At 36.2% G+C, this 15,084-nt stretch overlaps 1 protein-coding gene across 1 annotated transcript in view; it reads left to right on the forward strand.

The window, feature by feature from the left end:
- The window catches only part of LOC116169090 (cadherin-related tumor suppressor), a 137,116-nt gene that overhangs the window by 96,161 nt on the left and 25,871 nt on the right, over positions 1–15,084 (forward strand). Inside the window, exons 6-8 of the mRNA XM_031485117.1 lie at positions 2,354–2,541; positions 7,566–7,988; positions 8,043–8,556. Coding sequence (XP_031340977.1) covers positions 2,354–2,541; positions 7,566–7,988; positions 8,043–8,556 — 1,125 coding nt within the window. The remainder of the gene's footprint in view (positions 1–2,353; positions 2,542–7,565; positions 7,989–8,042; positions 8,557–15,084) is intronic.

Below are 15,084 nucleotides of genomic sequence, written 5' to 3' on the forward strand. Positions count from 1 at the left end.
GACAAAACGCAAACAATAGCACATTTTTTTTAATTCTTAAAAAATGCGCTAAAAATGTCCATTGACTGTAAGGTTTGTTTTCATTGTAGCCGAAGCATGACGATTTTTTGGTAGAGTTATCCGCTTAGGGTTCTTGGTGGAGCGATGCTAAGACCAAATTTTGTGGAAGCACGTTTCGGTGGCTTCCAAAGGGTCTGGGAGGCAGTATACTTTACACACAACCTTTTCCTCAATATTCTTTGTAATGTTCTTTATGGTTGTATATAAAAGTGTTAGAATCGCATTGGTTGTCACTTTATGATTTAAAAAAGCTCCTTTTTAACGATTCTTACGATATACTACTTGCTACAGGGTGTTAAACGACGAGTTAAGTGGACTAAATTGAATATAAGTAAACGTACAGGGCAGGGTACAGGGTGTTACATATAAGTATGTAAAAAAAATTGGCTAGTAGCGGAGTCGAAACAAGCATTTCTTCCAAATAAACCGAGGGTCCAACGTGTTTCGTTCGGGAGTTACCCTATAAAAAGAGCACTCCTAAATGGAGGTGTGAAAAATTCTGATTCGACGAAATACAGTTTTTAAACATGACAATTACGAATATGAAATTAATTTAATTTTAGTTTGAGGTTAATTCATAAGACACAAAGAAATAGAGGACACTTTCTCGTGGTATATTTTCTTTAATTTAAGAGCGCCATCGTGGTGCAAAAGGAAGAAATAGAGATGTATTACTACACGAATACAGTATTAAAAATACTTACCTGAAATCCAAAGTTTCAATAATTGAGGATGGTGCGACGAACTTTTCAAGCAAGCAAAATAGCTTATCAAAGAAAATTCAATTCTAATTTACAAGGCAATACGGGATAGCAAATGCAGGGAGCGAGATAATATCCCCCCCATAATTAATAAAGCGGAAAATAGCAAAAAGCTTAATGTAAAATCAGAAATTAAACGTCTGCATGCAAAATAAATTTAGGAAAAAGCTCACAATGTTCCGTTTACCGTTTAATTACGAAACGTAGTTTGCAAAGATACAAAAGGCAGAAAGCAAAATATTTTACGTTTCGGTTAAATGCCAAATGCAAAAACATTCCCTCTTAATTAAGCGTTTATCTTATATAAAATTCGGCTATGCCATGGAGGGAAGACGGTTTTTCCAATAGTCACATCCGAGAATTACAACTTCTTTAATTAATTACGTGCTTCGCAGACGTCTTAAAAATACGGGACCGGTGTCAAAATTCAGGTTTTTTAAGGGCACACCTAACGGATTCCATCTCGACTTCATCGAGGCTGTAACCCATTCAACTATTTTAAATTCGGCGGTCCAGCAATGCCCTTTTGTTGCTTGGACTGTGAGGTCAAGCGGCTTAATCTATTATCACGTTGATCTTTTCTTTAAACTGCACAAATTTGCCGTTTTAATGCTGGATTTCCGTATATCTTTAGACAACTAAAATCAAATAATGGGCAATTAACGGACCTAAAACTGATTCTCTCCCTTCTTCCCTGGCAAGAGAGCTTTCGGTGAGGCCTCTTATCGGGCGACTATACAAATTAACCCGCTCATTTCTGCCTTCATTTTCGGAACGACAATACATACCAAATTGTATTAGACATACTTATATAGAACTATAGATTTTTTTAAGTAATCGATATTCTGCTCAAAAGCTTTTCAGCTCTTCCTTTTATGTCTAAGAATATGTGTACCAAATTTAGTTCTAATCGGTTCAGACCAACAGATCGACAAACCGATCCACATCATCGATATTTTGTTTGATTCGGATTCCTAGTCCTTCAAAACGTGCATTTCCGTCTATTATACACCATGATTTCCTTAAAAAAAATGGGGGTTCATTTAACAGCTAGTGGTTTTTGAATCACCAATAGTTATCCGATTGTACTCAAATGACAATAAGAACGTGTGCTGCCATTTCAAATAGTTTGGGAAATAGCAGTATGCGCAATTTTAATTAAGATCCTGGTTTCCCAAATAAGGATTCCGCAGAATGCAACAATATGAAATATTACCAACGCCACGACCAAATCTTTTAAAAATCACCTCGAAGTTTTCAGGACTTTGTATACGAACCACATTACAATGAACGCATTGATTGATGCATCCTCTGTCAGGGATTTCAGGCTAGACGAATAATAACAAAGAAAATCTCTAACGTATGGTGTACAACACAATAAATTTAAATTAATCAAAATACTCGAGTTTTGATCGATTTGACAGAGGGTGCCTAATTTCGGGATCCCTTTTCATCATTCGTCGAATGGCCGTTGTTATTATCCAACGGCCATGAACAAAAGGACACATAATTAATGAGATCGTTTGTTTCAGGCGAGAACAGTCGTTTAGTGTACACAATCACGTCGGGAGATGAAAATAACGATTTTCGAATCGCCCCAAACGGCACAATCCTAACGAACAGGAATCTGGATAGAGAAACCCAAGGAATTTACAACCTTGTCGTTACTGCGACCGATCAAGCCGTTTTACCGCAACACCGCCTTTCTTCGACGGTACAGGTAAATATAAACGTTTAATAATTACTAATTATATGTTTGTAAAGGCAGTTTACTACTAAAACGTGCGAAATATATAAGAAGTACATGTGCTCGGTAGAGAGCTTTTGCATGTTTCAATAGTAATCGCCTCACATAATTAAGTAAACATCACCGAAGAGCTTTGGCAATGACTAAGCGATACCCGCATTTTTTCAATGCGTTCATTAGAAATATCAAAATAAATACAAACGTGGAGCATCTACACACGGTAACAGAAAAAATATGAAAAGACATTCCAGTATATACAATTAAGATGAAGATAAACATTCAAAGGTGCCAAGTTGTTGAAGAAGTTGGTTTACTTAAATTGGAGTGTTTACACAGAGGTCTGACTTAAGCACCTCTACACGTGCAGACGGACGGATGGGCAGGGTCCGCGTGCGTGCGTTTCACACAATCAATTTTCGTTTTGACCTCTCACGAGCGGGATTTAATTTTGATGTGAATTTCGGTAGCCTTGAAGGAATTTTTATTTAATAAAGTGACATGTTTATCCTCTAGTGATATTACGAAATTATACGTTTTATAGCAATTTTATGGCGGATATAAAATATAAATTATTAATCGTAAAGTCGCCATTGTTAGTGGAAAGTGTTGCGGGGAAAAAATTGATCGATAATAATTCCTTTTGTTAGTAGGTCCTTCAATTCGTGATTATTTATTGCAAGTTTTAAATGTTTAAAAACCGTTATATAGTTGTCTAAGCAAAAATATACTTAAATTATTGTACATCAGGATCGCGGCCATTTAAAACTCCCCAGGCCCACATCTGACCCGTACACATCAAATTGTAGGTATCTTCAAGCTCTTTAAATGTTGCGTGGTCGACCAAAAACGTCATGCGATGTAATTTATCGAAACCTATTTCGAGGACTTATACTGTACATAAACCGTTTACAGCTGTTTGATTCAGACTTTAATTAGCATTAATTTCATTTTACACATGGTATAAGGTGTGAACTTTTTTTTGGTTTTGTGTCTTTTTAATTTGGTCGCACTTAAAAATAATTGCCAAAAGTCGCCAATGGGGTGCACCTCGTATAACAGATGTAATTATGTTTATAAAGGAGACAATTTTAGACTTTTTTATATATTGAGGTGAACGAAATGATCATTTAGCAATTACTTCGTCTGCTGGTCCATGATGTATGGATGTTCCCCCAGATCTCAAAAACCATTGAGTTTTGATACTAATAATTCCCTTCATAAAATTGGGCGGCGAGGGGATGTTATTTCATTTGCAGTAAAAACTATACTATACCATCCATTGGCGTTCGTCAACTGGCGACTGATCCAATCTTTACTTTCCTTGTATTCTTTCTTACTATTACCGAAAATCGTCATGTACCTAATCTTAATTTTCATGCCTACTTTAGTCAGGAAAGTTTAGTTTCCATGACAGAGGCAGATCAGACTGCTTTCCCTGTCGCCTGTCACTTTACTGGCCGCACTTGTCACTTTACCGGCCGCACCTGTCACATTTCCAGCCGCACCTGTCACATTGCTAAACGTCTGTAATGACTCCTGTCATCACTGACAAATTGACATTAATCAAATGTTCTATATGAAAATTGAAATTTTGTATTAAAATACGATTTTGGGTAAAATTTAATACAAAACTCGTCAGTAAAATGACGTTACTTGACTCGGAAATTAAAGTACTCGACCCTAAAGGGGCCTCGTATTTCAATATTTCCTCGCCCGTAATGTGTCATTTTCCTGACTTTTATGTAAATTAACTAATAAAATAATTAACTATTACATTTTGCAAACGATTGTTCGATCTGCAATTGTAAATACTGCCGTTCTCTTCGTTAGAGTACTATAAGAAGTATGCTAAATCCTGACGTGTCTTGTATTTCACAAACATTGGCCCGTATGAATAAAAGTAAGCAAAATGCTTATACTTGCAAAATTCAAAGTAAATACTCGTAAGTGCTCCTTCGCACTGGGCGACTTAGCAGCTCTTCTAAGCAGAAGGACAGGAAGCAGTGCAGTGCTGCTAAACCATGCTAAACAGACCAGTATGAAGGGGCAGTTACGAGTAGAAGTTTGTAAGTATAAGCATTTGCTTACTTTTATTCATACGGGCCATTAAAAGAATTTCCTTCATTTTTGTCCAACTTCCTAAAAATTTGCTGTTGCATTCCATGGCGCTTATTTCAATTTTCCGATACAGACCATTTTCAGAACTTTAACGAGTTTTCCTGAGCTTTCAAAGGGTTAGTCCCTACCGTACTACCGTATGTACAACATATTTAGGAACACCCTATATAATATTTTCTTGATGCAAATTGGTCTTTAAAAACATCTAATTTTATTACTGAAAACCTCCTTACGTATTATTTAAGATCTCAGTTACGCAAGATCTTCTGATACAGCTTTCTCCTTTTTTATCGGCCTTACAGACAACTGGAGCTATAAAATTTATTAGAAAACGCTTTCTTTTCTTCATATAAATTTTTCATTAAGAAATATGTGTATCAGGATCGCAGAAAGCCAAAAATTTATTACATCTTTTAATGATTTCGTATCAGGACATTAGAAACATAATTTTATTACTAACAATCTCCTTACCTGGTACCTATATTCTTCCGATTTCTGTTATAAAACTTGTAGTATTAGGATCGCAGTTAGGAAATGTTCTCCAGGTCTAGCGTTCTCCTCTAAAAATGTTACCGGAATTACAGACAAAATCGGAGGTATGAAGTTTATTCGAAAACATTTTTCTCTTCTCTTCATATAAATTTTTAATTTAAAAATATTTGTATCAGGATTGCAAAAATGAAAGGTGTTTTAAAGCCAACATTCTCTTACGTATTATAACGTCATGGTTTACAAGAAATTATTTCAAACAAAATTACAAGATTGTCGGAAATAATGTAAAATTCAAAAACTATTGTATGACCATCACAAAAATGCCCAAGGGTGTAAAATTTATTCGCACACTATTTTGTATAGTCGCTTGGCACACATTCCCCCTTTGAGAGTGGACCTTGTTTCGTAGTTGGTTTCCTGATGAAATATTTGAAATATTTTTCCATCAGGATCTCAGAAAATGTACTAAAAACCTCCACACGTGTTATGTTATCTTGGTGCCAAAAATTTTTTTTTAAATATTTTATGAGGATCGCAGAAATGCAAGAAGCGCTGATTACATGAGATATTAACTATTAGAATTATTCTGTACATCAAAGCACCGAATGCAGTCAGTCGTGCTGAATGAGAGCGCCGGACGAATAGCCACCGCATCAGGTTATTAAGCGGCAGATCAAAGCGATACAAGCTTTAAGGTGTCTCTGTCCATCTGTTCGTCTGCCCGTGAACACGATAACTTCTAAACGCTTGGGCCGATTCGGTTCAAACTTTGCACATTGAACCTATATCCCGCATGTAACAAGCCTATTGAAAGTAGGTCAAATCCAATGACTCCGTAGGGTCACACCGAAGTGCTCTGCCGCTTTTAGACCGGTTTTAGGGGTTTATTGATTTTAACCCTGCCATCTTCACGACGTCTGTGTTTCTTATCCTAGATGGTAAAACATTATAAATCTAATTCTAGCATTGAAATAAAAGACTAAGGAAGGAGCTTATGTGTTATTAGCAAGGATCCTATTAGGCTTCTCAATATGACGGACGTTCATACGCGCAGTGTCGTACATACATTTAATATATTTATTTTTTGCGAGTAGTACTGAAATTACATACAGTTTTACTGGCGTTTTAGTATTTTATTTCAACGAATCCTAACGACGTATAGCAGAGCTGGGACGAATCCCCCAAAAAATAATTCGAATCACGAATCCGAATCATCAATAATGGATTCGAATCACAGATACTTTGATTCGGATCCTTTACCGCTTGCGACATGATTTGAATCCTAGTATTCGAATCATTTTTCGGATCACGGATCAAAGATTAACAAAAAAATAAAACCACAGAATTTTAAAGAGTATTTGGAGTTTACCTGTCTTAGAATCCTACAAAACAAAGACGGGTAGTTATAAAAATCATCACTGGAGTCATAGGTTCTCAATTTCCTGTGTTCTGTTCTTATACTCTGTAAGTCTATAACTCTGTACGTACTATAATTATTAAGTATCATAAAGTAAAGTCCGAGAATATTAAGTAAAAACAAGAATAATGAATATGAAGTTTATTTAACTTTAAAATAGATAACCAAATAAGCATTATGCTAAACTAAAAATAAAATCAACAAAAAAATATTTATTTGCTATTTGCCTTAGACAAAACTAATATTTCAAAATTCTCGGTGATTCGGATGCATACATTGAGGATTGGAATACGAATCCTTTCTGATAAATGCAACGAATCCGGATCACGGATCCTTTTATTTTAAAGTATTCGGATTCCACTTCCGAATCACCGAAAATGATTCGAATCCAGGATTCGATTCCTAAGTGATTCGAATCCTCCCCAGCTCTGCGACGTAGTAACAGCAACCACGTCCGTCGTACCTATTTAACACTATTTCAACGAAGCATCATTGTTGGTACGAAAATAGTAATAACTAGTAGGGTGACGTATCGATAAAGGTGTGAATATGTTATCGTACCTAAGACTTTTTCAAAATGATGTCACAGTTTTAACTAAAATGTGCTTTAAGAATACAACGCCATTATTTTAAGTAAACCACCTTCTGCAGGTTATCCACGTAATGATAGTCTGATCTGAAGGAACTAAAACAGCTTGAACCTTCTATGTAAGACATCTAAAGATCTGCTGTTTAAGTGCTTTACAATGTACTTTTCGCCATTGTTCGTTTAATAAAGTGGAATATGCAATAAAACAACCTCCTTTAAATTCCAAACGACACTCGCGCTAAATCAACCTTATTTGCCATTATGATTTGATTTTTGCCTAGTTTTATCGCATAAGGTGAAAGATGCGCGCCATAAAGGCAAGTTTATATAACCGCTAACGTACCAAACCGTAAACTTACATTGTCTATTTCTCACTTAAAGGTCGCCATTACCCTGAAAGATGTAAACGATATGTCGCCGGAATTTATTACGCCAAATGATACATCAGTCGCTGAAAACATACCGATAAACACGGTAGTGATGGCCATAAAAGCGATCGACAAGGATGAAGGCCGTAATGGTTACATTGAGTATTCGCTATCGAATGATCTGTCTTTAAATGGAGTGTTCTCTTTGGGCCCAGTCGACGGCCTGCTTCGAGTTTCCGGAAGGATCGACAGGGAGTTCAAGAATAATTACACCTTGCAGGTGACGGCGCGCGACCGCGGCGATCCACCGAGAAGCACGCGGACCGAAATTTTTGTCAAAATTTTGGACGAGAACGATAACAGTCCCGTTTTCGATCCGAAGCAGTACAGCGCCTCGATCGCCGAAAACGCTTCGATCGGTGCAAGCGTGCTTCAGGTAAGTAACCACCCCAAAAACCCCCAGGTCGATTGCAATTTAATATCGTTGCAGGTTTCGGCGACGGACATCGATGACGGATTAAACGGGAGGGTGCGTTACTCGATTAGTGCCGGCGATACGAATCGCGACTTTAGCATAGCGGAAGATACGGGCGTGGTGCGCGTCGCGAAAAATTTAAATTACGAGCGAAAATCGCGATACGTCTTAACGGTGATCGCAGAAGATTGTGCGGGAGATATAACAGGTGATATTGTGCGAACCGATTCCGCGGAAATATCCATCTCGGTATCGGACATCAATGACAATCCGCCGACGTTTCTGGATTCGCCTTATTTGGCTTACGTGATGGAGAACGTCATTCCGCCTAACGGTGGTTACGTAATTACAGTGCAAGCTTACGATGCCGACACACCACCTTTTAATTCCTTAGTGAAATACTTCATTAAGGAGGGCGATACGGATGTATTTCGTATTAATGCTTCCACTGGCGAAATTTCGCTTGTAAGGGCTTTGGATCGGGAAATTCAAGCGGAGTACACCCTGTCTCTTGTTGCAATGGATACAGGTAAGATCTTTTTGCATTCACACATACATTTTTACTCAAAATGGAACACTTCATTATTTGCACCATGTGATCCTAAATGATGGATGGTGGTGCTAGCATAAACACACTGTTGTTAATTTTTACAGACGTCAGTTTTACGATTTCGGCCTACAACAACATTTTTGAAAGATAAAATAAGCTATAACGCCATTTTTGCTAGCAAAACAAGGAAATATACAAATTCTAAGATGCTTGATAGTACAGAAGTACGATCCCTAAAAGGGTCGTAATTTTTTTTCTACATCTTGTGGGAAATCTTCAATGTACTACTTTAAAAATCAAATTTTTAGTTTCAACATTTTAAATTTTTTAGTATACAATTCTAGTAACAAAAATTCAAGACTGTCAGACTTTTAATCCGGCTCATATTCAAAAGCACTGATCCTTGAACTCATAGAAATCGATTGGCGAAGGTTTGACATCGCTATCGCTTTTCATTCTCGAGTTAGACGAGGAACTGACGGAGAGACGGACAAAACCAACACATAAAGGGAATTTTTTTCTTTTGAAACATCCCCTAAAGACCAATTAAAAAACAAGTTGTTCGGCATTTGCTTTGCCGGAAATTTTTCTTTAAAGCGGTTCGAAATTTTAGTCCTAAAATCCGCAATCGAATCTGAAACCTGATAGGATCGTTCAAATTTGGAGTTCGACTTGTATCATTGAATAAGTAATTCCTTATATTCAATGCGCATATCCAAGTTTTAAAAATGTTCCCGAAACAATAACACAAATATAAACAAAAAAATTGTAGCCCCCTAAAGAAGATCTAAAATAATCGAGATTGTAAAATTTTGAGGAATAAATCGAAATTGTTAGATATATCGAAGCTTTGAGATAACAGATAAATAGATAAATACTGTATTGACGCCTTTTGGCAAATGGTATTTTACATTATTAGCCAGGTAAGTGAGTTTTTACTGGCGATAGGAGAAGTTGACTGGCGAGCCGTTAGGCGAGCCTGTCATCTCCCAGAGCCAGTAAAAACTATTACCTGGCGTATAATGTACAATATTTTATTTGTTACTCATTTGTAAACAATAGTAAACGTAAATAATTAGTCTTTAAATTGATCTCGAAAAAATGTCTAAAATATGTTATCCATGTAACAGAGACTTCGCATTAATTCTGGCCAATGAAATTACTAGATTACTAACTTGTAAAATTTTTACAGGTCAGCTGTCAGTTTTACAAGTAAGTAGCGTTTAAACATGACGTTTACCCGTTTCCGTTTTGTCTTGTTAATCAACGTTTACAACTGAGTAACAAATAAAAGCTTTTACATAAATGTATATCATATGTTTTGCGTCTCTTCCCTTCTTATCCTCTTTATCAATTTTTCTCCTCTTCTCCCCTCATCCAGTATTTCTTTCCTGCTTTCCCTTGTTCTAGAAACCTCTTTACATTTGCATATCAGATGGTCAGTATTTTCCTCTTTCTGTCTACATTTCTTCTTGTCCCCACTTCTACTTTTTTTCTCTCCTCGTTCCACACCTGAACTTCGCTATTAGTTTGATGTTTTTCTTCCTTCCCTGACACATTTATTAGCTAATTGTACCTTCTGTTTCCTCATGAATTCTCGATTTTCTTTCTCTGTTGCTGCACTTACTCTATATGTTGATCCCTTCCATGCTGTCGCATATTTCTCTCCTCCTTTCACCCTCTGCCCTTCCGTATCAGTTTCTTTCATTTTCGCACCATATTCTTTTTGTGTTAATCCTTGTTGACAAACATTCTTTCACCAATTCACTTTCTTTCCTTGCGTCGCGGTTTTGGTGTCCTTCCGTTTAGTACGCATTTGTAATACTTTCTTTGTATTCCTTTTGGTTCATCCCATTCTTTCCAGCCCCACATCTTCGTCCCAATCATAAACATCCCTCTCGCAATTGCACCAAAAAAGGTCTTTTCTTATTCTGAACTTTTTTGAATTTCCTCTATCCTATTCCCCACGCATCGCCATTTTTCCCTTTTTTTAATTCCCATATTTGTGCGTTGGCCACATTATTTCGTTGCATCTGGTATCGTCAATATTTAAATCCTTTTACTTTCTATATTTTTTCCTGCCTCTACTTTTACATCCTTTTTCCGTCTTTCTCCCTTCCCAAATATCATCGCCGATTTTTCTACATTTAATTCCATTCCTTTTTTTCTCAGTATCTCTCCATTATTCCCATTATTTCCTTCATCGGTGGTTTGTTGCCATTATTAGTGTGTCGTCAGCATATATACCATCCTTTTTTCCACTACGTTTCCTCCACTTTGATTTTGTCTGAATATTTTCTCCGTATCTAATCATTAAATAAGATTGGGCTAAGTGGTTTATTGTCCAGAACCTTCTTCTATTCTTACCCTACTTCTTGTCTATTCTTCTTTTTTAATTATTTTCTATTTTTCCATCATTTTCTATACTTTTTCCCTTTCTACTCTGTCAAACGCTACCTTTAAACCCACGAAATCTTTTTCAGCCAACCTGCGTGCTACATATAAAGAATCGATCGTTCCCTAGATCGTTCCTCTCCCTCTTCTGAATCGCTTTTGTGTTCATTGCATATATTCTATCATTATCTTAATTTCCCTTTAATTTTCCATACCGTTTTTGTCACCTCTTTTGTAAATTGGCACTTAATACCCCTTCCTTTCCGGTATACCTCCTTCTGTCCATATCTAGTTTATTAATTTCCCCAGCTTCTCTCCATCCATCCATGCCTCATTTATTACCCCTCCCGATTTCACTCTTCTCAGCCTCTTTAATTGCCGCTTCTCTTTATACCTCGTCTCCTTCCACCCCCCCTCTTCTCCTATCACACTCTTTTTTATCCTGCTTTCCTTGCAGTACCTTAATAGAGTTTCCATTCCTTTATTTGTATTTCTCTCCCGCATATTATGTTTTTCCTTTTTTTGTTTATGATCTCCCAAAAGTCCTTCTCTGTTTTTATTTCCATGATTTCTTCTTCGTATCTTTCTTTTGTATTTTTTTTCCACGGTGTCAACTCATTCTCTATCTCTCCTTTTTTTCCTTTTTCCATAATTGTTCTGTATCTGTTTCTCTTTTCTGTATCCACCTTTCCTTCCTTTTGTCTCTGTCATTTACCCGTTTCAATGTTATTGCTTTTTTAATACTTTCCTTCATATTTTTCCACTCCTCCTTTGTGATCTCTCGTATTTCTTCTACCTGCTTCTCTAGTCTCATTCTATGAGTCTCCACAGTGTCTTGTGTCCATATCTGTATATCTCTTCGTCTTTTTATATTTACATTTTTTGATCTTTTTAAAATCAAAAAATGTTATTTTCGAAAATACGTGCGCGTTTATTTATTTGCAAAGATTTCAAAAAATATATTAGTAATTTTTTCTCAGCTTTCTGATGGTGCTAAAATAAAATGTTTAGCATTTGTGAGTTTCGAGTAAATCACATCCTATTTCTTATAGAAGCCATATTGGATTTTTACGTCATTCGATAGAGAAAAAAATTACAAAATCAGCGATACTAACGGCCGGTTGCAGGAAAGCGAATTATAATCAAAATCCTACATTATTTGCCAAATCTGAGTTTAAATAAAAATTTTGACATTTGATTGGCTGCCTACTGCAATATAAAGCCAATCAAATGTTTTAATACCGGATTAAACAATAATCCTGGATTTTTTTTTTGTGCAACTGACCGTTAGTATTTCATTTGGGAATCTTGCATTTTTACCTCAAAGTTTACAATGTATTTCTTATGGCAATAATTCCATGACTGATTGTGCTTGAAACTAAATGCATTCGGTTATTGGGCCGTATGAATAAAAGTAAGCAAATGCTTATACTTGCAAAATTCAAAGTAAATACTCGTAAGTGCTCCTTCGCACTGGGCGACTTAGCAGCGCTTCTAAGCAGAAGGACAGGACGCAGTGCAGCGCTGCTAAACCATGCTAAACAGACCAGGAGGAAGGGGCAGTTACGAGTATTTACTTTGAATTTTGCAAGTATAAGCATTTGCTTACTTTTATTCATACGGCCCATTGTCTCGCATATTCACCATCGACACGGCCAATTGTAACATAACTGAACACATAGAGACCGAATCCGGAAGTGCTGCAGCCTGTACCCTGGAACGATCATGGCAGACCAAATTAAGCATTGTCCCTTTGCTGCCCATTAAACCTATTTAGACCTTGATTCACTCCGTACTTCCGTCCCTTTTCCGGTGTCTCTCCACGAGGAATGATTTCGTCTCTTGCAAATTCTACACCCATCTGTCTTAGAGCTATTTGCCATACGTTTATATCCTAAATAATTGTAACAAAGCCGATTATTTGTTACGAAATCTCTTTTATGAGCCTCTACGAGATCCCCTAAACCTGCAAGAGCATTGTAGTTTTGTCTTTTAATATACAATCCCTCAAGGATGGTGAATCATCCCTTAAAAATTGTGCTTAATTTATTATCTTAATTTGACTCCGTAATTTGTAGGTCCTTTATCACTAACAGTGGTTCATCCTTTAAAACTGACTTTTGGATTTACACTCACAATTAAAAAGAGTCAAATAACTTTATAAAAGAGTTATACTCTTCGTATTTATCAGAAAAAAGTTGGTATACCTATTGATACTCGGAAGTTTGACCTTAGAAGACAGAGCTTCTGAAGACCCTGAACTATATCCGCCAAATTATTGACTACCCGCCATCTTTGATGTTCTGAATTTAATCATGTAGAAATTGTAGTTTAGGTTTGCTTTGTAATGAATTAATGATGCATATTCTAATTCGCCCTCCTGGCTATCATCTATTTCCTCTAATTCACCCTGAATGTACCTACTCATATTCTTCGTACGCTTTAACTGACATAGTTTGCCTAATTACAAATTACTGTCAATCAATAAATTGTCATCATTTGCCTTTACAAAATGTTCAATTCTAGTAATTTTCCCTTTAATGCTGTACCTCGCTTGTGCACCATAGTATCCCTATCTGTCATGTTGTTAAAAGAAACCTTTTGAAATAATAATAATGTACATATTTCTTTAGCAAGTGTTATGTTCCTACAACATATAATCCTTTCACTAAACGTGAAACACAATCAAACCTATGTGTGCCTGTTAATCCCATCAACTATAGGTACTTTATCAATCCAATACCTAAACCCTGTGCGTGTAAAAATAACCTTCCTAAATTGCAATAGTGCACCCTTTGTAAATAGTAAAATGAATTTTAAAAAAGTGAAACCTTTTCCTTTGGAGCAATCCCTTTTGCTTCTAACATATACCTTTTCCTTCTTTTTCTTTGTGAATAAAATGTGAAGTAAATGCATTGATTTTTGCAAGTAAAAGAAAATGCTTTTTCTTCTAAATACGGCCTGATAGCTTAATTTTTGATGACACTAAATCGCAAATGTCATTGATATTACTCAATTATGGGTTATTAAGGAACATTGCAAAAAAAATTCACTTCGCCCTCATTAATCAAGCAGCAAATTCATGAAAAAAAGTATCACTTTCGAAACTACAAATAACTTAAATTGCTCAACCCTTCTTATAAAATATCCTTGAAACGATCTCTTTACAGTGTGTATCCTTGATCCATTATGTTTCCAAACGTTGATTCAATCTTATTTTGGTGTTATCCAATCCTGTCGTGTGAATCGGTTTTGCCCTTGCAAAAAACCGTCCCTGCGTAAGATATGCTAAAGCAATTCTGCACAACATAACGAAATTATGCCTATGCACCCTTATGTTCTCCATGAATGCGGCTCGAAGGACCACTGTTCAATCCAGCAAGCCAAGTTAGAGTAGTTGGTTGAAATAGAAACCATTTTTTCTTTATATTATCACTTGTGCTTACTGAATTAACTTAAAGCCTATAGAAAAATTAATATGAAGGCGGTTAGGGAATCTAATTTGTTATTGTCACGTACAAAAACCAAATTTGATACTGTATTCAACGCTTCTCAGATGGAACGGAAGGATCTAAACTGCAACCGTTTTCAATGTTGCTTAATTAACAGGAGGGTAATTGCAAATTCCACTACCGTGTTACCGTTCAATTAAAATTATCATGAAATATTGCCTCATCTGTCACTATAACTTTAAATTCATTGTTTCCTTTATGTGATTTCTGATCAGGTTACGTATACGCACTTTATGTCTTCGTAATAAGTGTGAAGGTGACAATTTTATTAAATATAGTGATTTACACATTACGTTCCAGGTGGTGACTTTTATTGTATTTTTCATATTGAATTGTGTCGAATTATTTTCTTTTCTGGACAGTCTAGCAATTGTCAGATTGGGAAATTAGTGGAAAACGTTTAGGATTTTGTCATTGTAAACGCGTCCTCCTAAAAGGAAGAATGCAACGGCAACGTTGAAAACAATTTGTATGTACCGTACGTATAGAAAGTATTGATTGAAATCTATTTATCCTGCATCTGCAACGAAACCAAGGGCAAGCAGGCAAGTGTAATTTCAACTTCTGTATTTGCATTAAATAATTTCAACGTGGAGTCCAT

The sequence above is a fragment of the Photinus pyralis genome, unplaced genomic scaffold (genome assembly GCF_008802855.1).
Source record: "Photinus pyralis isolate 1611_PpyrPB1 unplaced genomic scaffold, Ppyr1.3 Ppyr1.4_LG4, whole genome shotgun sequence".
NCBI lineage: Eukaryota > Metazoa > Arthropoda > Insecta > Coleoptera > Lampyridae > Photinus > Photinus pyralis.